At 48.1% G+C, this 26901-nt stretch overlaps 1 protein-coding gene across 1 annotated transcript in view; it reads left to right on the top strand.

Annotated features, from left to right (window-relative positions):
* The first annotated feature begins 1160 nt into the window (after window positions 1-1160).
* LOC144144509 (2',3'-cyclic-nucleotide 3'-phosphodiesterase-like) overlaps window positions 1161-26901 on the top strand; it is a 33925-nt gene continuing 8184 nt past the window's right edge. The window contains exons 1-4 of the mRNA XM_077675987.1: window positions 1161-1328; window positions 18680-18965; window positions 21494-21650; window positions 23263-23449. Coding sequence (XP_077532113.1) covers window positions 1301-1328; window positions 18680-18965; window positions 21494-21650; window positions 23263-23449 — 658 coding nt within the window. The 5' untranslated portion in view covers window positions 1161-1300. The remainder of the gene's footprint in view (window positions 1329-18679; window positions 18966-21493; window positions 21651-23262; window positions 23450-26901) is intronic.

Genomic DNA, 26901 nt, shown 5'->3' with positions numbered 1-26901 from the left:
CAGGGTGGCCTCCCAGCGTGCCTCAGTGGTGAAGGTAAGGAGAATGGGATGGGATCGATGCCTGGATAGTGGGATGCTATCACAGGGCCATATGATTTGGGATAACGATGTGTGAGGGACCGAACGATATGGACATGCGTCTACGTAGGTGTCGGGAAAGATCGCAGACATGATGGCAGGGGTGGGGAAGGAGCGGCTCTGGAGCTTCCGATAGATGACCGCCAAGGATCGGGATAGAGATGGGTGAGGAGGAGGAAACATGGCACGCTCCAAGCATTACCGAATGGGCGAGGAGGTCCCCGTATGTGTGCAGCCTGTCCCGTAGAGTGAATACCTCACTGTCATTGGCGGCGCCATCGAGCCCTCGGAAGACCAAAGCTCGAGCAGCTTCGTGGACCGCTGAGTTTACAGGTAGCGCGGTATGGGCGGGAGCCCAGACGAGAGTGAAAGAGCGGGATCGAATGTTCTGTGCCTTCAAAAGGACTGATAAAGTTGCTGGGGAAACTCTTGCGTAAAGGAAATTTAGGATGGCTGATTTGGACTCACTGATAATAGTTGTTTGAAGGTGGGGACTGTGGGTCATAGCCAACGCGATGGCGATCTCTTCTCCCGCCGTGTTAGATGTCGTAAGTAAGGAGGCGGAAACGAGCTGGACTTGTTTCGAGTCTACCACCGTGGCTACAGCAGCCGCTCTGGTAGGATAGGTTGCTGCATCTGTGTATAGCGTGGGGGAGCCTGGAATGTACGCCTTTTCAAGGGCTTTCGCGCGAGCCAGTCTGCGATCCTCATTGTGTACGGTATCCATATTTCGCGGAAGAGGTTTGATTCGGAGCGTCTGGCGGATGGAAGGGGGGGATGTCTACCAATTGCTGATAGATGGAGGTGGGTGGTGAAAGGCCCAAGGAAGCAAACAAATTCCGACCGGTGTGACTCTTAGTGAGTCTGCACAACAATGTCCAGCAGCGCGCAACCACAACAAAAAACTTCGACACAGCTCGAGCCGCCTTGCTACCGCGCCTCGCCGCGCACCAAAATGCTAGCGCGCCACAGGGCAGTAGCGCCATCTGCAGGGCGGATCCGAAAACATTTCACTTCGCCTGCTGGGAGCGCCGGCCGTTCAGGACACTAGAAAGCCTTCTAGCCTCTCTACCGAAGTGGCAGAACCCTCGAAACCCTCGCGAGCGTGCGGCAGCACAGTTTCCCATGCGAGGCGGTCGGAGGGCGTGTGTTTTGCGCAAGACCTTCGTCGGCATTTACCTCCAACGAGCTCTGACTTCCCAAGCCGGCCAAACGTGCAACAATGGCATCGGCTACGGACGAGCAGCCAGGTAGGAATTTAGGCATGTTAGTGACCGGCGTGTGCACTGCGCGCTTTGTGCAATCTCAGTGGCGTCGTTCACGCGGCAGAATCGGCGCGCGCGAAATCACGCCGTTAGGTGGTCAACTCTCGGCTTCAGCTGAGCTGTCCAAAAGAGCGCTTTTACTGGGAACGGGGGTTTGAACGAGCTCTTTTATCTTCTGACATGCGTTTGTTGTTGTCCTACCGAGTACGTACATGTGGACCGTTGTCCAGACCTCAGGTCACGGAGTAAGAATTATTTGGGAGGCGCAACGGGGCTTGGCCCACCTGACGTTCAGGAACGGTGGACGAGCACTACTGCGCATGCGCCAAGTAGACATCAAAAAACAAAAAAGCGACTTTTTTTTTTGTCGGATGTGACGTCATGATTTAAAAAAAATGGCAGCTGTTGTACGGTTATTTCCATGGAGGCATGGTTATTTCGCTGCGATCTTCTCGCCGTGATTTTTGTCTGCCGTTGCAGCGGTGCATAGGTGTTCGGCTTGCGATTGTGATAAGGGCGCTCTCGAAGAACTTCTGGAGAGCACTCACGGTGGTGTGCAGCGTGTGATTGAGACGCTGAGTGTGTGCGGCCGCCTTATTTGCGCGTAGTGCGTTACGACGGTGAACACGGGCGTTCTGCATCAGTTGTGCCGCCTCGATTTGAGAGAGTGATGAGCGCGCTCGCGACAAGCTTCTGTGCTGCATTTCATTAGAGCACCGTGTTGAGGCCGCTGGGCGTTTCGTCTCCGACGTGCGAGTGCGCGTATGCCTTCAACATCAAACGGCGGTGCTATCATGGCCAGCCGCGAACGATCGTTCGCACGAAACTCTTGTCGCTCACCACACGGTCGTTGACTAAGAAATAACAAGACAAGACTATTGCGACCTACAAAGGTGATTCCTGCGCGTCGCTTTGGTTCGTTGAACCCCGTGTCTTGTAATCGCTGCGTGCTGTCATAAGCTCTTGACATTATATTCAGGAGGTCATGGTCCTGCTGCATATACTTGTTAAATCATTGCAGAGGACTCTTGGCACGCAGAAATGAAAAGTTTGTAATTATCCACGTTAGTTTCGTTGGTCTCCAGAGGGTTGCTTTCCTGACGAGCGTATTGAGCGTATATCGCGGTATGGGAGCTGTACAAATGTGTTGACGGATGTGGACGGGCACAATTTGTAGCTGTTCTTGGGGTGCTGGATATACGAGGAGTTCAAGGGTGTCTCGTCTGGTAGGTGGTTGAGGCGGGAGGTTTGGGAGTGATGGTAAGCTTCGTGCAGTTTATCTAAGATATTGTGTACTTCCAGTTCGACCAACTTGCACGTGGGTGTCGAGAGGGCACTGTTCGGTCTGTGAAAATATTTATTTCGCCCACCACCATATTTGGTGCCCGTTTGTGCTTCTGCGATCAGCCTTCGTCGTGTTCTGCTTGAGCCTACACAGTGACAAAGTTTCATAACCGTAGCGGGACCCCGCACGACATGCGGCAGTGGGCCACATTAACATTCTCAAATGCTATTTCCATAACACTGTTGGACACGAATTCTTGTAACTTTGTTCCTCCTGTGGCTACACAGCCCGTCACCATGATGCACAGCATATACTGCAAGTCATGTAGTTTGTTGTTCCTATTTCAATGTATCTTGATGGTACATAGGGCAGACAAGGCCCTAACAGGCGGTGGTGGGAGCATGCCGCATTGGTGACGACTTGAACAGAAGCCGATTTGGTGCTCCACTCCAAGACTCATGCACGCCAGGTGGCTGCATGCCAGAATTTGATACGACGAGGGTGCTGAAGTTGTATGGCACAAAACAGGAACGAGAAATCTTTGAGGCCTATGATACGACGAGAGTGCTGAAGTTGTATGGCACAAAACAGGAATGAGAAATCTTTGAGGCCTATGTGATAAAGGTGGGAGACAGATGCACTATAGAATACTGAATAATTAGTGTGAAGTGTGCAGCAGCTGTAATTGCTTTTTATACATGTGGTGTTAAAGCAGTGTCACATGAGGGTTTTGTTTACTTTGTAATCACTCTCAGAGCAAAATGAAGCTTCGTTGATGAAGCTCATTCCTGTCTCTATCCTTTCCTTGAGTCATGCCTGACGTTTGACCAAAATTTCCAAGATGAAGTCTCAACTAGCCTGCATAGCCACCTTCATTCAGTTCACTGTTTTGATGCATATTTAAGCACAAAACCCTGGGACGTCTGCCATTAATCACTCATAAGAAACCCTTGATGCCCGCCACACTCACCACCACCACTTCCACAACTTTGCAAAAAACAGATGCAAGCACAGCCATGGCAGATTCCACCGTGCTTCCCAGTAAGCATGTCCCTTTATCAAGAAGGATGCATCACACCTCAAATACACTACGACGCATACAAAAGCTAGTGATCATCTACCTCATCTGGACATCACGCCCTTCTACTAGGGAATGAGGCGGCACGCACTGCTGCCCTCAAATTTACTAGCCACGGATTCGTAGAAAGCAGAAAAGACCTGCCGGATTCCCTCACCAACCTCTCAGTCCAAAGCCGTTTTACAGATGCCTACAAACCCACACATACTACAACACAACATATTACCCAACACGTGCCCCTATGAATGCCCACCCTGTAAAGGAAGGAAGGAGAGAAAGAGAGAACAAACACTTATTTCTAAGTCCAGGTCCTAATTTGAAAGTTCAATTTACCGGATCCGCGTAGTACTCCTGAATGCCTGGTCCTAATTTGAAAGTTCAATTCACCGGATCCACGTACTCCTGAATGCCTGTGCGGATCCGGTGCACGTGTTTGTAGAGAGCTTTCTGGGCAGCCTGGATGTTCACTGTCGGCGGGGGAGATAGCCAGAGCTCCCAGGAAGTGGTGAAAGCGAGGAATTGGGTAAGAGATGGTGGGGTGAAGTCCCAATTAGAATGAGGGATGGACGGGTAGGAAGAACACCTGGGGCAGAATGGATGGCCAGGGCGCCGATAGATATGGTGAAGAATGTGATGGGAGGGGAGTGAAGAGGTTTGAGCCTGTCGAATGAGGCACGCAGCCTCACGAGTTAGACGGGAACTGGGGGTGGGTACAGGGTGCGTGATAGGCGTTGGGCGTGTAATTGGTAATGGTGGGAAGCGCGGTGTTCAGTACGAACCGCCGGCGGGTGGTACAAGGTTGGCCAGGACATGGGCGAACCCGGGAAAGGTACTCGGGTGAGCGCGTCTGCTAAGGCGTTTCCGCTCATGCCAGCATGGCCAGGAACCCAAACCAGTGTGAAGCGTGGCCGAGGATTCGATGCAAGTATCGGAGTGACGAAATCAGTGGTGTGTGGGTGGGTCTCATGGTTAGCGAAATTACGAAGGGCTGACTGACAGTTGGAGAAGATATATACTGGCGTGGTGGTAGGAACATTAAGAGTAGCGTGCTCTATTGCAAGGGCAATGGCGTATTCTTCGAGGTCGAATCCGGTGGAGAAAGGAAAGCATAGCAGTGTCTAAAGAAGGAAGTAGGAGAAATGAAGCCATGCCCGTTGAGTTTGAGGGGATGTAGGAGATAGTACAGGGAAGACAGAGAGATAAACCATCCTATCAACTGCACCCAATGCTTATCAGTGATTTCAAATAAATGCGTCAAACTTGCATGAAACACCTTACTGCATTTTTAACTCTCATTCATGAAATTATTTGTGTAAATTATACACTTATACTGAAGGGACCTGGCAGTATATTTGAAGGTGTGTGAACATTCGCAACTTAGAATACTGTGCGAGTACTTTTTGATATTCGATTTGCAGCTCTGTTTCAAATATTTGAAATTTACAAATAGTAGAGGAACGAATGTTTGCTCTATCTGAAGACGTGCGAACTTTCAAGCTTCACTACATGGTAAGACTAGTGTCACTAGATAAGCCTTATCTAGTGACACTAGGTAAGACCTTGCGGGTTGGTTTTTCTGCATGACACCGACGCCGTGCCAAAAGCCTAATGCAGAAGCCTTGCACCAAGCAAGTTTTCACTAACTGTGGTGTATGTTAGGTCAAGTGCAACACTACGAAAGCAAAATTTATAATCTAAAATAGCTTTCCTATAAATATAGTAGCAGAAGTGAGAAATCAAACGTTATTGCTGGCTTGTTAGTGAGGTCCCACCGGCAACTAGCACGCCCAGCCTCCTTTCAATCATTGAGGAGAGTGGGGGGACTGCTGCCCATCATATTAAATATGCCTAGTATGGTTACTGTGTTCACAGTATTTTGAGGAACCCATATTTCTTTATCTCAATATATGCAAAATTCTTGTTGCACTGGTTTGCATGTCTATGTTTTATTTTCTCTGTTACATTAAATTTTTTGTATGTCAAGCGCAAGTACCTGAACAGAGATGTGACTAGTTCTGACTGCCTAAGCTGCCTTTTTTGGTGTAGTTATGTTTTGTACACTCTAGAAACACCAAAACAAAGATAGTGTGGTTTGAAAATATTTAATTCGCAGCCAGCTTTTACTATTCGTATTCAAAAATATTTTATTGAATTCACAGCCAAGTTTAACTTGTATTCAATTCACAGATGCAAAGTTGATAATCACACACCTCTAAATATATATACAAAAGGTAAGTTGCCTTTTGTAGTGACAAAAAACACTGAGCTGCAGTGGCGTCGCTAAGGGGGGCCGGGGGTCCCTGGGCCCCGGGTACCAGCCCCTCGGTAAAGGGGAGGGGGGTGCCACTTGTGCCCCTACAATGTGTAATGCTGACGTCGAAAACTGGAAGACAACTGTAACGAGACCACAGCTTTGGCCTGTTCAATTTACGTCCCCACCAGTCTATTCAAATTTGTTTCCTGGTACAATGGAAGAAAGCGAGGAGAATTTTGGCATCCAGGAATGTCGCGGTAGTCGAGGATGGGTGCAGCTTGAGGAGTTAATTGGCTGCAGGGTGAGCGGAGGCAAACAAGGAATGATTCCTGGAGAGGTGGTGTATATGACTGCGACGCTTGGAGGGGTGTAGCGAGCGAGCTTGCTTTTCAATGGGACGACAGGAGCCTAACAAAGCCCCTTCATCACGTCCAGGACCACTGTTGGGGCGGCGGACGAGATCAGTAGGGGGAGGAGTGAAGGGGGAGGCGCCCAAGCCTACGAGACTTTGGTCATGTTTCCTTGGTGGTTATTTATGTGACTTTTTTTACGCACATGAGATGTTGTGTACGGGTCATGGTGAATGTTTAGCATTTTCTGGAGTCTTCGCAGTGACGCGTCGGAGACCGTGTACCCCGGTCCGGTTGTCATATTTTTCAGAAGGAAACCAATGTGAAAATGACGCTGAAAAAAAAATATGGGGAAGATTGAATGTTGAGGAAGCGGGGACTGATAATTAAAACGAAATGAAAGTAAGTGTGAAACATGCAATGAAGGTTGGTGCGGGGGAGCTAACAGTACAAATTAAGCCTGTGTTGGGAGGAGGGGCGCAAGCGGAAGAGGAGGGGGTGGGAGCTAAGGTGTCCAACATTAGGTGAGACAAATGGGTTGTCGCAATTTCCCCTTGGTTGCACCCGATTCCTTCAGTGCTTGCACTAACCAACCAATTCGCGATTTAAGCAATTGCGAAGGATCTGATATCGGGTGTTGATAGCTCATATTTTTTATGTCATTGACTTTCCTTCATCGTTCCCAGCGACGCAGCCAGCACATGGCAATTGTACGAAGATGGCATTATATGGAAGGGGCGTATCCCATGCGGCCCCGTGTAATTAAACTAAAAGAACAACGGACGAGTAGCTTGTCAAACAAATTATGCAAGAAATAGAACAGTTATGTAGGCATTTATTTTATTTACCTAACTTTTAATCAGGTAAATCTACGTTTTTTTATTTCATTCCCCTGTATGTTGAGAGCAATATAAATTATCTGCGTTGCGCACATAAATAAAGTGGATAGCCGTGTGTTCATCTTCTTTCCATTTTATCATGGTTTTCGAGTGGCCGTCCCAAGGAGTTCTAAGTGAAGAAATATTTGAAGCGGATGACCTAAATATTTTGCTCTGATAGGTTCATCTTGCAAGGTGGAAGGTGAGAAAAAAAAGGACAGGACAACGAAATTAAGTGCATAACAAAAAGATAAACACCAGGTACGTCACCCACTTTCTATCATTAGGCATTCGATCCGCTGAGTGCTCCCATCCCGGAATATGGGCGGGAGACCCCACGATAATTGAGGTGGGAGTGAGGGGCAGTTTCTGTATTAGTGAAAGCATTCTGCTGAGTGCTTTGTGAACATTACTAGAAAAAAAAAATTTGAAGGCTGTGCGACAAAGGACAGGACGCCCCGGTGTCGTATACAAGATTTTTGAGCTGAGTGCCCCTCCGCATGCATTGGGGAGGAAAGATCTACTGGAACAACTCAGGCAGCACAACGACGACGTCCGGCTGCAAAACATCAGACCGCAAAAAAGACTTCGGTGAAACGCTCCAGAAGCGTGACCAACTGGAGGAAAAGATGCAAAGAACATAAATCCTTCCCTACGAACCCTCCACTTGTGTACATGCAGGCACCGCGCTCCACAGCGAGGCGCTTTGTGAGTGACCGGCGCTACAACGCGACCCCAGTCACCTCTGAAGGAAGAGGGAATCGAGATGGGTCCCAAACGTCTTGTTCTTGGTTATTACTTTTGGTTGGAGAGGGCGATATTTCCTCAGCTACTGGGAAAAGGTTGTTTCGTCTAGGATCTGTCTTGAGCTAGTCGACTGTACAACGACGTCAATGAAATCGTCACCAACAAATCGGGATGGGCACGACCGAACGGTTGTGACCCAGCGTGTGGCGCTGATACACTCGGGCCCGTACGAATCTGATATTTTACTCAAGAGTTCTATCTTTATCGCTTCGTAACCTCCTTCGATTCAGATTTCCTCCATTGACTAGTGGCTGCTTCACTGGTAAGCCTGAACCTCACATTTTATACTTTATAATGTGTTCGTTTTCCCAAGACGCCAATGTCAATTAACTTATTTGCAAATGTGTGGTGGAATCTTTTTACAACGTACGAAAGGAAATGACAACATTGTCGGAGACAAACATCCACACGACTAGCCGTTCACTGGCCGCTTAGACGACTCATGTACGGCCAGTCATCTCTTTCCCTGCTAAATGTTCCCTTTCTATCTGCCTCCATTCTCAGTAATCACATAACCATAGAAATAGAGACCCGACAATTTATCTATTTCAAACGTACTGAAATTCTCACTTAGAGAAATTTCCAGCACTTGCATGCTGCCACAGAGGCTGCCTTTATTGACAAACGGGCAGGCGCAGGCGGTTTTTCCGAATTTATGGGGCGGCCGTTTCCTTCACATTTTATACCACTTTTCCTGCACAATACTTGGAAATAGCTTTTTTTTAAGTCCGGCTGTTGTTTATTTGCTGGAACAACTTCTATTTCTCCCCCAGCCTTCTTTCACCATGCTCCGCCTGTGGTCCTTCAAGCATAATTTGTCCAAGGTGTGTTCCTAGACACAGGGAAATTGATGCGAATGAAGTGACTATTTGTCTTGCATGTGTTGCCTTTAAACATCCCTATCATTGCTGGCCACCCTCCTCCAGGCCCGCGGGACGTCTGCATGATTTAGTCGGCACAGCGGGCTGCAAAGCTTTCCGAATGCCTCTGGCGACCACCTTATAATAAGTGTCGTTTTCTGACGAGGCCCGAGACTCTCTCACACCTCCTTTGTTCTTGCACGCATCCATTCGCTTGGTATCGACTGTAAAATGTGGTACTCTCACACTGCCGCATATCAGCCTTCACTTTTCCCCTACCCTACTTTGGTTTGGCGCATTACACCCTGTGCTGCCGCAAGTAGCTCTTGGCCACTCCTTTCTCGGCTGCTAATGGTGTTTTCGTGCTCACGAGTGACACACCATAACGCTCCTTACTGTTAGGATTTTTATCGATGCCTAATTCACTGAAAATGTCAGTGTTGTTTATCAAGATCTGCACCAGAGTCGTCGTCTGGGGTTCTCTAAACCAAGCTTGTGTAGCTATTATTGCCTAAATAACACACGGCTTCTTATCTTGCTGCTTACTTTTCTAATATATTGCCAGTTCTTTATAAATAACTACACATCAAGTATCCTGTGGCTTCATTTCGCACCGCATGTCGCATATTATGCATGCTTGCATTGACGGTTTGAAGCCCATGCATTCAGTAGCTGTAAAAAGTTTTTTTTTACATTGGTATCCAAATGAAAGACACAAAATTTGTCAAGACCAATCGCTCTTGTCGCGCGATGAGAGCAATGCCGAGTGACAAGAGCGACAGAAATCGCTTTTGGTAGCTCCAGTCGCAAGTGTGAACCAGCCTTCATATGCTAACAATAGAAGACATTAATATTATCAATAATAACAATAACACTAGTTTTATTATTAATCATTGTTTTGTATATGTGAGGGGGAGACAAATTTTCTGGGCCCCGGGTGCAAGTTTACCCAGCAACGCCACTGCTCAGCTTCCATTGCCATCACTGCTGGAGAGAGAAAACTGACAAGGAAAACCTCATCCCTGACTAATTTCAGTTTTAAGTTGTAGTGGTACTTTTGTGCTGTTCGACAAGCAATAACTTATTTGCGGTAAGATTGCTGCAGGCAAGTCCTCAGTCACGCTAAACACAGAAGAAATGAACTTGAAAGCATTGCACATCATAAGATCTGTTCCTAAAAGTACCAACTGAAGTACAGTATTGTTCTTTGGCATGTGACAGCACACATCAAGGGCATATTGGGTGAACTGTCCAGCATCTGTTGAATGCATGGCATTATACCAGCTTGAACGTGCCTTAGAAGGGATAATTTTAAAAACGGGAACTTGAGAGGGCCCACGAAAAAAAAAAAATGCTTGGCACCAGGGCTAAGTGCAACTAGTTAATATTTTCTCATTCACTACTTGAGGCCTGGATATGTATTATTAAGGCTTGGTTCCTACAGCCGGCAACAACAACAAAAAACACCTTTGTCCTGTGCGCAGCCTTACCTCCCACCGGGCTGCATGTCCTACTATCAGCTGACTTAAGGTTTCAGACCAACAAAGTGATTAGCAGACAGATTATGGTAGTTACTACACCTTCGCAATGGTGAACATTACCTGCCTGCCTCACGACTCCGAACACACAATTATACCTTCGCACAGGTTAACTCCGTTGTACTGGGACAAAAACACAGCCCTGTGGTCTACGTAGAAGTGGTCTACGTTTGCAGTGGCTAGCATGGTTACGATGGGAGTGGTCATGCGCCATCCCAGTGCCCTCGTTGCTGCCTCTCGCCACGGCACGTAGGCGGCGAAACGCCCAGCGGCCTCAACACGGCGCTCTAATAAAACACAGTGCAGAAATTCGACGGGAACGCACTCATCACTGTCGTAAATCGAGGCGGCAGAACTGATGCAGAGCGCCCGTCCTCACCGTCGCAACGTACTACGCGAAAATTAGGCAGTCGCACACACTCAGCGTCCCGATCACACGCTGCACACCACCGTAAGTGCTCTCCAGAAGTTCTTCGAGAGCACCTTCATCACAATCGTAAGCCAAACACCTACGCACCGCTGCAACGGCAGGCAAAAATCACGACGAGAAGAGCGCAGCGAAACATGGAGGAAGAACTTTTTTTTCCTCCATGCAGCGAAATGACCGCGCAACAGCTGCACAGAACAGGGAGGATTACAGCTGCCATTTTCCTTAAACCATGACGTCACATCCGGCAAAAAAAAAAAGTTGGTTTTCTTTGTTTTTTTGATGTCTAGTTGGCGCATGCGCAGTAGTGCTCGTCCACCGTTCCTGAACGTCAGGTGCTTGGCCCCGGCGGCGCAATAAAGTAACGGCGCCGGCATGGAGATGGGCGCCGGGCGCGGCACCGACGCGCCCTCTGTCGCGGGAAAACGCGCTGCAGGCGCTCTCCGTAAAGGCTCGCCGGTTCAAGGCCAGTGACTGCATAGCCGGCTGCCGTCGTGGGCAGACGACGCCGACGAATCCCTTACGCGACTGGACTTCCATTGGAGTCGGATCGCGACGGAAAAAATCTTCGCGTTTCATACATCGTTGTCGTTAGACGAAGGGACTTTGATGTCTTTCTTAATACGCGAAACTTACAATAAGGAAAAAAACGTGGTTGAGAAGCTAGGTATGACGAGTTCCAGTGAATGATGATTGTTATCCTCTATGCCATTGGTTCATATTTAGACTGTCCTAACTTCCCCTGCCCTGCCTGTGCAACATGAAAATAGCGCGAAATCTGAGAAGCCCACGAGAGGCGATAGTGAAGCACGCGTGGCGAGAAGCGGCGTCGGCAGGCGTCGTCTGCTCCGGGATCCCTTCTAGTGCTTCGTTTCAAGCGCGGTACGGCTTGTAACAAGGACATTATATTTATTAATAACTGCTGCTAATATGGCCAGCAGTTCTCTTTATTTATTTTACAGGAATAAATCTGGCTATTTTCACAATATATTCGATGATATTACGATTTTTGTGCGTCGCGCCCGTACCATGTAAAATGTGGCAACGCGCTGGACGCGTCATCTGTTGTGGCTGCTCCGCAAACTACATTTCCTCTTCGCCAAACAGTGACATTAACGCGCCGCTCGCCCCCCCCCCCCCCCCCCCCCCCCCCAACCTTCGTGTTGTTCCAGCCCAGCGGGTTCCCCTACTCAAATACTTCTTTCTCCGTGCCTCAGGTTTTCCCGCAAGCAAACCACCGGCAGTTAAAAGCTGAACCATATCAGATAGCTTTCGCGCGGTAACGGAATTCCAACGCTCATTAAAAAAAGTGAAACTACGGTATATCTTGACTCAAATGAACGTCTGCGTCGAAATCTTTCCCGAGGAACGAGCAGCTTCGTCAGGATAATGGTTCGTTTACTTGCCGTTGGCCAGCTCTTTGTAATCCCGCATTCAATTAGCCAAACCTATCCATCTCTATTAATCGCTCCTTATTTTAAGGATTTCCAGCCATGTTTGTTGCCCATTTTGTTTTCGGGGGTCAGGAAAGGACATCGTGTGAAGTTCGTCGTGCAACGGACTATTGAGGCGTTTCGGCATTGTGTATTTCAACATAGCCAAATCGTAGCTTTATTCCGCGTTGCGGCAGTGGAAAAGTAGCGGGCGGTCTGGTCCCATACGGCGTTTTCTAGGGGATCAGCGTTGTTATTTCATTGAGATATTGATCGTTCCTTCATATTGTTCTGCCAATAAAGAAATTTGCGGAGACAATTTATGTTGCAGTGTACATGAGCAGCCGGAGTGTCATGTGATACTTGGAGACAGCACGGAGGGTCGTTTCCTAACAATTCGAAATTTTCGAACGATATTCATAATGGTGTCTCCGAAGTAAAACCAATGGTGGCCTCAGCTTAGTTTTAATGGGTAGAATGTGCGTTTTACACCAGAGAAAAAAGGCAAATCTAGAAAGTGTGATGCAAGTTTCGAAAGTGTGCATGTTCCAACACAGTGCAGACGTGGCGGCTATACCTATAGGTATAGAGATACATATGGGTCTCTTTAGTGAATAACGGTGCCGGATGTTATAAGAGCGTCCAGCCTTGGTATTGGCATATCTTTTGTGACAAAAAAAGTACCACTCCTTCTTAAAGAGAGCTAGCTGACAGAAGCGTGAAATCTAAAAGTGAGTCCACCCTTCGCTGAAAGAGTATCCAACCTATCCTTAAACCTTCAAAGGTTTAAGGAACGGATTCAACATTTTTCGCGCGCTACGTAAACGCGTCTGCGAACGATCTATTGTATACCGATACAAACCCATTCGACATTTTTCCAGCATTAGGTGAACGCGTCCGCGAACGATCTAATCTATACCATTACGTGGGCAATTGCGACAAAGGTATACTATTGTACGCCTTCTTCATAATCCGTGTGCGTTTGTCTTATCTGGAACCGTTATTCGTGATTTTCAAGTAACCGTTTTACACAGCGAAGCCCGGTTTGACGCATGAGTCGAACGTCCAGAAGATCTTATCAATGCATACCGGTCGACCACCTGGCCTGTGGGGAAATCCATTAATTTCTTCACAGTGCCCCCTTGGTCCCACTGAGAAAGCTTTGTATTTAATATCAGAGCCCTATACTTTTCTTTCTCCATGATGAGCGAATTGACGCGTGACATATTGGTCTAATAGCCTAAGACTTTGTTTGCGGTATTGGTTGGGTGTCTAATATTGTCCGAGGAAAAATAGGCTGGTGTAGTCAACATAAACAAAGTATTTTGCCAGCTTGCTTACGTTACATGTCACTTGTATAGACGTTGAACAGTAATGGCCCCAATAAACTGCACTGAGGTACACCATATTTCATTTGAACGTGATCGGAAGAGAAGTAGTCGCTGCTGAGCACAAGGTCGCGGGTTCGATTCCCGGCCGCGGCGGCCGCTTTTCTGATGGAGGGGAAAAGCAAAAACGCCCGTGTGTACGAGATTTCGGCGCACGATAAAGATCCCCAGGTGGTCAAAATTAATCCGGAGCCCTTCACTACGGCGCGCCTCATCGCCTGCGTTGCGTCGGCGCGTTAAACCCCACAATCAATCAATCAATCAAGAGAAGTAGTGTTTACTTTTTGGAATAGTTAACTTTTTCCCACGTCGTTGTCTTCTTGAGGCCGGTCTGATCATAACTTCTTCGCACTTTTCTGGAGAAGGCCATAAAACTGTTCATTAGTGGTCTCGGTTTCTTGAACAAACTCTCAATTCGACTGGGTGGCCCCGCTATTTTCGCGCGCATACGTTCTTCCGATCCGCTCAGTTCACACACCAGACAGGCACACCCGCGCTGACGCTCAAATGAGTTCAACCGCCTTGCGGCCTGGGCACAGTTCCTCTCGCAACTCGAAGCCAAACCACTTGCGTTTTCCAGCGTCGTATATCCCGGCGCCGCCTGAGCCTTTCGTAAACTCGTTGGGCTTGCAATGGGAGACGACCGTGAGATCACAGACGCTCAGCCAGTCTCACGCAACGCCTGGATAGGTATAATTGAAACGTAAGGTAAGGGGTGGGGGGGGGGGGGGGGGGAAGGAACGAATCGTTCGCTTACAGTAGTTAATAGTGGCGTATTGCAATCGAGAGCCTAGATATAATTTAATGAGATTTTGAGCATGTCCACGAATGCCATAGCGTTCGAGTTTAGCAAAACGGATCTCGTGACTCACCATATCAAATGCGTTGCACAAGCCAACAAATACGCCCACAGCAGCAAAGTCCGAAATTGGTCAGTATGTGTTCTTTCTTGTCGAGTGGGGCTTGTTCGGTTGATCTATTTTCAGGAAACCCACACTAATAGTCGTTCATTACAGAATGCTTCGAAAAGAATTCTGGAGATGGTGATGAATTAATCCTTCCAGGAATTTGGAAAAAAATGGGGAAATAGATGTCGGCCTGTAATTTCCTGGGTTGTTTTGTTGCCTTTTTTGTAGACTACGGCCTGTCACTACCTGCGAGCCGGCAGGAAACGCATTTAGTGTGACAAATGGCGAACACTTCGCTCTCATTGGTTGCTTCGAGGAACAGTGATTCACTAACCCTGCCACCCATTTGACCGGAGTTTCCTTATTGCAATGTCTGCGAGAAGCTTCAGAAAATACATTGTTAAATGTTCTGTGCAGGATCGATCCAGTGAGCCCATTGTCGTAAATAATTATGCTCTTTAAATTCTCATGATGTGTTCTGTTTTGGAAGATTATTAGAGGCCTCCAATTTTCTTTCGGAGTACCTGATGAATAATCGAACAAATGCTACCTTCGCTGAACTTATTTCCGTATTCAAACGATTTCGCAGATATTTGTAATAGGGTAGTAACTCGTCCTACTTGGTTTCAAAGAAGGCGGCAAAGAACTTGTACTTTTTGTTAACGAGTAGCTGGGCAACTGTTACGGAAATAACTACGGCTTACTACGTATGTGTAAAGTTGCAGCTCCGGGGAATGGTATCAGAGAGGTGTCAAGGACAACAAAAAGGCGTCTCAAATTGTTGGCCTGTACAGACGATATACGGTATGTGTAAAGTTGCAGCTCCGGGGAATGGTATCAGAGAGGTATCAAGGACAACAAAAAGGCGTCTCTAATTGTTGGCCTGTACAGACGATATACGGAATACTAGTTGTAAACCAGTTTTAGCTGTAAATTTCTCTACCACGGTTAGTTGGCTAGCTGCACGTGTACGAGGCAACTCGGATAGCAAACTGCCTGACGGGCAGCTTCATACTGAATCTAAAGTGCAATGAAATAAGCCTGTGATTTTACTTACTTCAGTAAAGGTAATAGGCCTCCTGCGCTGGAGTTTTGGCGACATGCAGCGCCCCTAGCGGCCGACGCCTCTGGGTAGTACAAAAGCAGACGACCCTCGCCGCCCTCCATGTGTTTTCAATTACAAGCCAGAGTGAAAGTTGGTTGTGGCGCTTTGTAACGTGTTTAAATGACTGCATACTGTATGAAATAGCCCTTAAAGTAGTTGCAGAGACTAAACAAAATAATATCCGCTAAAAGAAGCCGATTTGTCGGCTTTCTTTTGAGCGAGCTGTCGCAGTGGTCGCGGCGTGGGACAGTATCGCCAGATCGGGTGGTTTAACTGTTTGACGACAGTTACAGTTTTTTCTTCTTGCGTGCGGTCGACAAAGGAAAGTTCACGAGTAGCATAAACACGGAACGCTGCTCATCCTATATCCTGAGGTAATTGCAAAAGGTTGCTTCAGCGGGAGCTGGCAAGCGAACGCAAGAATTGCGCAGCCGACATCAGTTGACACTGCTGGCCTGGCACCGCCTTTGAAACGAGTGGAAATTTTGTTTAGTATTTTCGCAAACTAAATGATTCTTGCGCAACGTTTTACGCCGCACGATTTACGAACGACAGGGTACATGCTTACTAGCGAGTAGGTGGGGCAATAGCGCCAAATAAACAAATTAAGCGCTATTAAAGGACGCAAAACATGCACCAAATCACACGCCCGCTGCCTGCAGAGATGTGTACTTCTATAACAGCACATAACACAGCCGCATACACGCCGCGGGGCCCCGAATATTTACATACGATCATCACTGACTGTGTTGGTTTTCTAGTGCAGGGGTCGTCGAATCTGAACGCTGACACGCCAGTTTTAAATGGAGTTAGACAGCGAGACAAGAACAGAGGATTGGCGTCCTCCATTTGAATTGCCCCCCCCCCCCCCACCCATCTTCACACTTCGCCAGATTATTGTCAAATATTATTAGAAATTCGCTGAATTTTTTCTCTTTGCATTCAAAGCCCCCCTCCTCCTCCCACCCGATTTGCCGTCCAGCCCTCCGCCGTGTCGGCTGCATGGAACTCGGCCGTTGGTGACCATCATTCTAGGCTATTAAGTGCGAACTGGGAATGTATGCTGCAAGAGCGTAATTAAGTAAAGTGAGAGGAAACAAGGAAAGCGAGCGGCCTCTTAGTTCGCCCGACCACTTTGTTTTACGGCAAAATTTCGGAACCGCAAAACAGATTTCACGCTTCTGACGGTCGCGGCATTTTGTCACTGAGACACGCAACAAAACGGCTAGCTAACGCTGCACCATGTATTCGTAACGGCGACGCAAACGAGCACTATTTAATGAAAGTAGGTACGCAAAAGAGCGGCGCACCGCAGCAGGCGATCCTGCGGTCCGCCGGACTCGCTGGCTTTTTAAAGCGCGATCATCGTCGATTGCGTCACTCTTCTTTTTTGATTGACTGTTGTTTGAGAAGACTTTGTCACCTAAAGTATTAGTTTAACCTAGAAATTTCACTTAAAATTTCACTTCGTACGACCATCGATCGGTGAACCTGCGAGTAGCAGACGCCGCCACGGTCCCGGCACTTTCGTCGGCGCTGTAAACGTATTTAGCGCTGCAAAGCTTTTTCCCCTAATGCCAAGTTGATCGCTGAAATGGATCGGACGCGTCGGGGATGAGCTGGTGACCACGTCGCAAAATATTCGGGAGCGTCGAGCTCATTTTGCTTCTGTCAACACGGGATCTTATGGGACCCGCGCAGCTCTGTACTACCCGGAAGTACTGCCAGGATAGCCGCTTGCGCAGCGCCCCCTGGGCAGCGCAGGAGGCCTATACATTTTGTTATCGTGCTCGCCGGCGATGAAATGGCCACCAAAGGCAGGAAAGGCCTCGTGGAGTCACAACGAGGCCCGCTTGGCAGGTTGCTCTGTGCTTCGAACGATAGCGACGCTATCTTCTGTCGTTCCTTTCTGGACCCTTTCGGCTTGTGTAGCGTGAATCCAAATGTCGCAAAAAGTTTGACCTGTTTCTTTCGAGGCGGATTGCGGTAGTTGTAAAATTAGTGGGGCAGTAGTAGTAGTAAAGAATAAACTTTATTTTACCCAAAATTGTGGTGCTTGCCCGACTGATTTATTGACTCAGACATCCGCTTGTATCGTCAACTTTGCTCCGCTGCACGTCGTGCGAGGCCCAAGCATTCAGGTTTTCCAGGAGCAGACAATGTATAACATGTAAGTTCATTCTAGGCCGCCGTAGAAATATATGGAAAGTAATCACACGGACCAAGCCCCTACACCAACCGCGTCAACCATGGCGTCTTCTGCGATCAAGTAAGCAAGTGGAGACGACTGCCGAAGCTCACTGACGTAGGAAACTATTCTGCTGTGGCAGCTTGTGTGTCCTCGCTAGTGGTTTTTCATCAGTGGGAAATCTTTTCCTATTCTGCAGCCGAATACCTGTGATATTCCAGACGCTACCTTAAATATTGCTTAAGCTGGCCCTCAGTTTCGAAACGACAAAAAGATTCTCATTGAAACCCTCACTGATACCTGAAGTATCGCACCTCTCATATTCCAAGCATGGCGTGGTCAGCATGCTCTCACACTAGGCAATGCCGTGCTATGTGAGCTAGGCACAGCCACCGTTATCACCAGAAGGGTGTGCGCGGTTGCATAATCGGGCCGTACTCCGCATGCTTAGGTTTAAGGCCATAAATGTTTACACATTGATATTTTCGCAGGAGCAGGCCATATTTTTTAAACCTCTATACTTTGCAGTGTAGTGTTTTTGGTAATTAACTTGATGAAAGTCTGTTACATTCACTTAACCAGTTTCTTATTTTGTGAGAAGTATTACAGATGTAACGCCACTCCGAACAAATTATATTTTAATGGGTGCTGGCAAATTAAACAGTAAGTCCAAGTCATTTTAAATCCTCTATCAATTTAAAATCAACGAAATACTTGCCTCTAACTGAATTGTGGTGTGTGAATAACGCAGTGATTCACGCGTTGGCAACCCTTCTTTTCAACTAAACACATAGCTCTAGTTTACAGAATACAACTATCATGCCTTCTGTTGTGCAGCCGAGGCACCTCGCACCCTTCCTCAGCACCACGCCGATGTATTGGAGCTGCTGAAAGTGCCATACCTCAAGGAAGAAGACACGGTGGCGTTCCTGCGTACGCACCGCCGCCTTCTGTTTTTGGTACGTGGGCCGCCAGCCTCCGGAAAAAAAGCTGTGCGGAAGGCGATCGAGATGCTCTACCCCGGGAGCCAGGTCTACCATGCGAACATGTTCTTCAAGGGGGACGCAATCCCAGGGTGGAACAGCGATACGAGGGGGCAGGCCCATGAGATCTGCCGCAACAAGTGAGTCGGATGAACGAATAAGACTGCCTGCTTATAATCTTGCCTCTCCGCCAATTACGTTAAAAAGGGTAGCGTTTCCGTCGCCGCTGCCAAGTTATGCCGCTCTACCCTATCTCCCTGTACTCCTCTTTCCCCTATGTCATGCAGCTTGGGGTCAGTGGCGCCAGGAGCAGGAACGGGAGCGAAAGAAAATACCGCAACCACGCCGCGTATAACGAAAAACATTTTAGTGAGTCATTTGAGAGTAAAATACCGGCCGCGCGCTTTCCCTGTCAACCATGTCTAAGGAGCTCTTGGGCGCATTTTTAAAGCGAAGCTTTTTACCCCTACCCCTTAAAGGGGCACTGACACAAAAATTTTGCATCTTGTTTTTTTTGTTGCAATAAGTAGCTAGTGACCTACTTATAACCTGTAGAAACCTCATTTGCTTCAGCGTGCGACGGTTGTTTAATTAGAGGCATTTTCAATGCGGCCAGTCGCAGTTTCGGTTTCAGCGAGTGCCGCGAAACGATGGATTTTGTGGATTTTGTGTGAACAAAGCTGACCACGTGACCGTCGGAGGGATATCACAGTTACAGAGCAGAGCCGCCGTAGCACTGTCGAATCCGCATCGACGGCAGTTTCTGCGAATGCCCCCCCCCCGTACTGATCTCGTGAGGCGCCTAATTAATAAGCGACCGTGGATGTGACGCAGGCGCTGCGAGGGCAAATGCTACCGCGGCTAACGAACGACGCGCGACACTCGAGACGGTGGGTGGCAAGACGCGCGCTGGGAGCAGCCGGCCGGTCTGCCTACAGGTCCGCCTACAGATGTGTTAGGCTTAGCACTGCGGCGGATATTCGAGTGCCGCTCTCGCAATCGGTGCAGATGACACTTTTTAATGCAACCCGCTATGGCATCATTAACTCCTTTCTCATGTAAGCCACCATGGTCGGGACTTGGGGACAATTTCGTGCAGCGGTAACAAGCTATCACTCGAGCTACCTGCGCCGGCGTGGGCCACTTCGCGGCCGTGGCCGCCGCCTGCACAGCGACCATGCGGCTTGCTCAGTGGGCTTTTCGTGCCTCCGGCGCGTTTCCGCATCCAATGGTAATAAACATGCAGTAATAGAAACAGAGTGCCTGGAATCGCTGTAGAATTTTGGTCGCGGCCAGCTGCCCGATGAGCTGACGAAATCACGGCGCCTCCGCCGCCAACGATCGGGTCGTTCGTTCTCGAGAGCAGAAGCTCCGCCCTCCCGCCCTCCGATTGGAGCGGCGAGCCGGCAGTGCGGAAGCGGCAAACACAAACTCGTGACGTGTTTGGATGTTGTTTATTTACACTTGCGCGTGGTCCTCTGCTGGCCGCTCGGTTGCGTTTCGCACACTTCAAAATTGATTTTAAATATGTTCTAGGCTGTATTCACCGCTGATATTTTGCAGATGATGTATATGTGTCCCCACCAATCTATCTCCGAAGTTATCTCGCCTTCAAAATTTTGTGTCAGTGCCCCTTTAAGGTTCGGTCGCTACCGTTGGTGTCAGCAGAAAACGCCCACAAACAAATAAAAGAAGTGACTGGCACCGCCCGAAGTCGAACCTAGAACGAATAGAGAAACGGAGAGCCCGTTTTCCTACCGATTGAGCTACGAGCCCACGCGAAGCCGGGGGGACAGATGGTGCACTCACCAAGCACATCTGCGAGTTTCGCTGAATTGCATTATCGCTGAATCCCACGTGATAGCGTCACCCCACCTCGCGCCGCTGTTCGCTCCGCCCATGGCACATGTAGCGGCAGTGTGCACGCTACCTGTGCCTTGTAATAAAGGATGTGATTAAGTGCATTTCACTGGTCTCTGGTTTCACTCTTTGTAGAGCCATGTGTGTGAATTCAAGTGTCGTCGCATGGGTAATTGTTGTGGGTGTCGTTTACAGCTTCGCTTTTCGACCACCCCCACAGGGTGGACTGGCGCGCATTTTTTTATATGCTAAGCATTGAACCCGTCTTTCAGCTTGTGTGCTGGTCACGTCGTGTGGCGTTAATAAAGCAAGAGACGAGAAAGCATGTGCAGTGTGCAGGAATGCGGGCCGCACCTTAGCAGCCGCAGTTCGCTTTTGGGCAAGTCCAGATACGATTGCCCGTTCTGATAGTGGCGTTAGTGTCTACATGTGAATTTTATGTGCTGAATAAATAAAAGTAACAATTGAGGCTGCAGCTTCTGCGAGTAGCATCAGGGATCCTGTACAAGAAAGTCGGTGGAGAAATGATGAGGTTGTGCGATGAGGACCTGCAGCTAAAACATTGAATAAGCAAAGGCAACACCAGTGAATGACACGGTTGCACGCAGATTAGTTTGGAACCTTTAACTAATTCATGTCTCATCATAGCTGCAAGATACCTGCACAATCTAAAGGTAGGAAAATGGCGACAGCCCATGCCTATGGGTTACTTCAGGTGGATCAGATAGATTGCCTTCATATTTTGTGCTGATTGAGCCTAGTTGCCCATTTGTTACTTGCTCATGCTTGTCTTAAACGTTTCTTTCAGAATCAATGAGTTCATGACCGATGACGTCCCCTTTATAATAAACATAAACACCAATGTCGAAGTGTGGGAAGTCAACCCTTTTCTAGAAATGGCGGCCAGGCACAGCTATACTGTCATCCTTGTGAACATGCCCCACCATTTCATCATGACTGCCGAGGTAAGGCATTTTTCTGTGATCGGGAAAGCAGCAACACTAGATGGAACAAAAGGTCCCAAAATATGGCGTACAAACAGTGCGAACGCGGGAAAATTTAATACTGAGCAAACTTTTATTGCAGTTATCATGGGCGGGAAGAGGGCGAGGGGTTGGAAGGGAGAGAAAAATTGGGTGTTACGTGACAGGGTTGCCAGACGACTAATTGTCTTTTGACCCCGTTTGCTGTGAAGCAAGCACGTACGCAGCCTATTTTTGTTTATCTTGCCTCATTTCTGCGCGGTAGTTAATGCTCCTTAATTTGCTGTTGCACAAACCAAGCCCTCGCCTATGTTGGGTTGTATGGGTTTCATGGACCTTGCTATGTTTATTACAGTCTAGGATCTAACAGAACAGAGCCTCATTTATGGCCGCACGAATGTTATCGGGGCGCAGTTTTCGCTTCTCGATCGATCCCCGACGACCGTTCAGCCGATCGGAATTATCCGGGTCTTCGGTCAGCGAGCCAGTCACACCACGCAGATAGAGTGAACTAGAATACTTGTATTCCAGTTCACTATAACGCAGACTTTCCATTGGACAACGTGTTCGTGTTGCCGTGGTGTGTCAAGGCGGTCCGCCAACTTGGAAGTCGGCGTCGCCGTCGTGTCGTCGTCGTGTCGGCCTATAGCCAACGCGTCTTAACGAAAATGTGGTAACAATAAAAAAAGATAAATACTGACGAATACGATAGCGTTAGCGTGCTACTGGAAGTACTAATTAACCAAAGGCTCCGCTACGACACGTCGACGCTGAGCAGACGATGGTTCTCTTCGCCGGAAAGGGGAGAAAAAGCCGTCCAATTGCAAGTTCTCTGCTTCATGTCGCATTTGGGAGGGTCGATGACGTACATGTGGGAAGATGGCGGAGCCAGAAGACACGCAGAAAAAAGTGGGAACGCGGCAACAACCTTTGCAACGAAGGTGTGAGCTTTGCGCTGCACGTAAAAATGTGATGCTTGGAACACATGACGTTGACTACCGAAACTTACGATTGCGCTAGTTCATTCAGTGTGCTCAAAATGCCTTTCAGGACGCCTTTAACATTCAGACGGCCGGTTGAATCGAGTGACAGACAAGGTTGACGTGTTCGGTAGCACAAAAACGAATATCATCCTTAAAAACACATTTTTGCTTCTATTGGTATTAAACCCGTTTCTCGATATTCCTACTTGGGCGCATTCTCACCGAGCTATGTCAACACGAAAACAGCTGAACGCCAGCCAATTAAATTTGTGATTCTGGTAAACTATGGTGTGACGCGCCGCCATTCAAAATGTCAAACAAACGGAAGCAATGCAAAAAGGTCTGCGTATTATAGCCAGCAAAACCCGTAATGCTTTCGCCTACAAAGCACGCCAGCAGACTTAAGTGTCTTGACGAATTTTGAGTAAAACCATATTGCTCGACATTGTCACCCTCTAAAACCTTATTCTTGGTAAATGAACCGGTCAACCATGTTCATTGCAGTAAAGCAGAGCAGCCGGATTGACTTAGGCTGCACGCGCAACCTGACACCCCACTCGGGACTTTCAACAATTTTTTCTCAATTGTCTTTATCTGTTCCTCATGCGAAGACTCTGGCGGAAGTTACTACTTCGCGAACGAAGTCATACACTCTGGACAAGAAGTACCTGTCCAGGCGCCTGAGAGAGTGGGAGGAGGTGCATCCTTATGCCATGGGCTGGTCTCCAAGGCTCACGGACGCTGCGGAGCTACTCAACCGTTTCCGCAAGATCAGGGCGGCGCTGCAAAAGCTCGACCGTGAGTGAATCGTGCCCCAGTTCAGCAGTCGACCTTGCAACCGATCATTTCGCCTATCGTACACATGCTGGTCACATGTAGCCCATGCTGTGTTGAAAACTCATAGCGATGGTCCCCCAACACCGTAATTTTGTGAAGGCGAAAGCCTGTAGGTTTATATCGACCTAAATACGCGCTGGGCGGGATAAATAAGACCAGTGTCATCATACGACAGCAGCTACGGAGATAGCTAGGGTGCTATGGCGTTGTAATCTGATAGATGATAGCTTTCTTGCACTACCCAGGAGTAAAAATTTTGGTCTACCTGTATCTCAGCCAGTTTAACTACTTGCCGGCCGGGTGGTCCCGAAAGATAGCACACTTCATGACATCCCAGCGTTCTCTTTTGGCCTGATTTTTAACAGAGAGGCTGCTTAGCAAATCGTAATTTTTCGTGTCCCCAGTTAAAAATACACATAAATTGTCGAGCGCGCGCACGTTGGTGCGGATTTCCGTGACCGCCCGGCAGTCAACAAACCCAAGAAAATGCCCACCGCTCGTCTGCGTGTCCCTCGCGACGACCAACCAGAGTCCCTTCCGCACGTTTGTCAAGCCAACCATACACAGTTATGACGATTGGCCAAGATGGCGGCGACCAACCGGCTGTTAAAAAAACGACAGAAAATGCCGAGTGCTCGTGTGTGCCTGCCTCGCGGCAACCGCCCAACGTTCTCGGCGCACGTTTGTGAAGCCAAGCATACCCATTTAGGGAAATTGTCCAAGATTGGACAGAAAAAGCAAACAGCTCTAGCGTTCGCCGTAATCGTGGCAGTATTTGCTTGTCATGGGGCGCGTCCCGCCAAGGTGTTGTCGATTAATTATCACTACCAAAAAAATACAAAAAGCTGGCATTTACAGCAACAATGATGGAGGAAAGGTCGTTGCGTAGAGAAGAAGGAGCAAATCGGCTGCAATCGTGGATTTAAACCTTCTGATTGTAGTAAAGGTTGCGTACAGCTACCTTCAAGTCTTGCGCATTAGTGTGAGCCTCGTTCATTTTTTTCTTACTCTTTAATATTGGGGAAGTTTAACGCGACTAACACCAATCTCCCGCTTTCGGTTACTCAAAGCCAGTCATGCGGTTTTTATTTGAAACCAACATTGACCTTTTAGGTTGCCATACAGCCTAGAAAACAAACCTTACCCCACCCTCATAACACGGCCATTTAAAGCTAATCATAGTGCTTTACCAGCGATGTGATTCCTAACACAACTATGTACACTACAAAATTGGCCTGTAAATAACATCTTTACATATTTTAAAACAAAATGCTCACTTTTACAACGAACATCCACGCATGTAAACTAGGCGTACATTCACTCAACCTAATGAAGATACCTCCATTATTTTCCCCATGGGGGAAGCGAGATGGGAGAAGGAGAGTGTGTGGGGTTGCAGACGGAAAGCGGGGAGGGAGTCGCGTTGACGGAGCCGCAGGAAATTGTCTTTCAGCGTCATCAGCAGCACGATAACCAGATACATGGCCATTTTTTTCTCTTTAGCAACACATTGGCTTTTGTATAAATTATTCCGTCACAGCATTAACCAGTCACATTTACAGTGGCTTCAATTTAATCTGCCGTATCTGCGAAGCTGTGGTTATTGTTTTCGATTTTATACGGGGTGATCAAAACTAAGTCCACAGGTTTTTTTCCACGCTTAGATTTAGATAAGACACCTCTACAGTGAGGTGTTGCCCTCACGGGGACACGGAATGAGGTGATGATTATTGATGCCGTTGGCCTAATTAAACTGAAATTGAGTAATTAACTTTCTAGTGGTTGCAGTAAACAGGAATGATTGTATTGGAAAGTTAGACGCAATCGTGTTTCGACGCACTTTCATTTGGCAGAATTCTTCTACCGCATCGAACTGGGAAGCTTAATTGCCGTTCGCATGATTACGCATGCTGGACACTGAAGACCGACGCAAAGCTCCTCCCTTTTCTTGTGTTTCGATAGCGGCTCCGAGTACTGCACATTGCGATAACGGCAGCCAAGACTGAAAGTGCGCCACTTATCACTTTTTTCTATGCCTCTAAGCCGTTGTCAAATCAAACATCGTACGCAGCAATCATGGCACAAAAGGAAGGAACCTTGAGCCGGTCTTCGCGGTCTTCACGCAAACAGGCACTTCATTGCGCCTGGTATAACCTTATCAGCTCAGTAAAAGATGAATTATCTTTGGATTTGGGCGCCGTGAGCTGTGAGTGCCATGTCCTAACTGTAACGTCCTGTTCTTCACTACCGTTTTTAGTCAAGTAGTCAAGTGGAGTAGCCACAGTGCACCAAATAGGAACGCATTCACAGCTGCAGTAAAGCCCGCTTATATCGAACACGGATATATGACATTATTGCCTATATCGAACCCTTGTACAATTCTGGTAAAAATTACATGCATTTAAAAAATTTTATATGGAACGCGATTTTGCTCACAACGGGTGTCGCTTGCGACTCCCGCGCGAACTCGGGCGCGTCCAAACCGGCCGTGGCAGATTGGACCAGCTCCACGCATGCATGCCGTTGGAGCCGAAAGCGCCACATTGGGCGCTGCGGCTGCGGTGTCACCAAACTTCAAGTCTGCGCCACTCGCTGCCCGCACTTGCTCGGGTCACTGGGTTCGCCGTTATTCGCTCCATGCTTGTCGCCGCTCTGTCGAAGACGCCGAGGACTCCGTACCGCTTCCGAGCACGAGCGAAGCCATCGCTCCCGTGGCCCTGCTACGGCGATACTGCAGTGTCATTGAGGGCAGCGGTCTTGTGCTTGTCGACTGTTTGGATACCGTGGCGCAAGCAGTCACCAGCAACGCGTCGTGCTCCAAGAAGCAGGCTACATTCACGCAATTCTTCCGCCCCAATAAATTAATGTTTTCTTTCCGAGAAAGCGTCGTATCAATAGTGAACTGCAAGGTGGTAAGAGCTCAGCGTTAACTCGTGACTCCGTTGGCAATATTGCTCCCATATAAGTTTTTTTGCTTCACTTTCTATATCGAATTTTCGCTATATGAAATTATTTTACAATTCTGGCGCTGTTGGATATAAGCGGGCTTTACTTTAAGTGAAATTGGAGCATCAAATCTTATGTAGACGACTGAAAAAGAGTCGACGTGAAGCTGCTGACGCCAGCGGAATCAGGAGGTGTGCCACCGTGCATGTTTAGCTGCGTGGTCTGATGTTTTGCCATGGCAACTGAGCTGAGCACGAAAATAATGCTGTGTAATATTAAAGGGGCCCTGAAAGGCATTTTGAGCACACTAAATGAAGTAGCGCAATCGTTAGATTGGGTCATCAAGGTCATCTGTGCCAAGTATTACTCTTTTACGCGCAGCGGAAAGCTCACACTTTTGTTGCAAAGTTTGTCGCTTTTTTCTCACCCTTTCCTTCGTGTTTTTGGACGCCGCCATCTTCACATGT

The sequence above is a fragment of the Haemaphysalis longicornis genome, unplaced genomic scaffold (genome assembly GCF_048455015.1).
Source record: "Haemaphysalis longicornis isolate Haplotype H1 unplaced genomic scaffold, Haemaphysalis longicornis Haplotype H1 scaffold_7, whole genome shotgun sequence".
NCBI classification, from domain to species: domain Eukaryota; kingdom Metazoa; phylum Arthropoda; class Arachnida; order Ixodida; family Ixodidae; genus Haemaphysalis; species Haemaphysalis longicornis.
The sequence above is the reverse complement of the archived record's forward strand: the minus strand, read 5'-3'. Positions and strand labels throughout refer to the sequence as shown.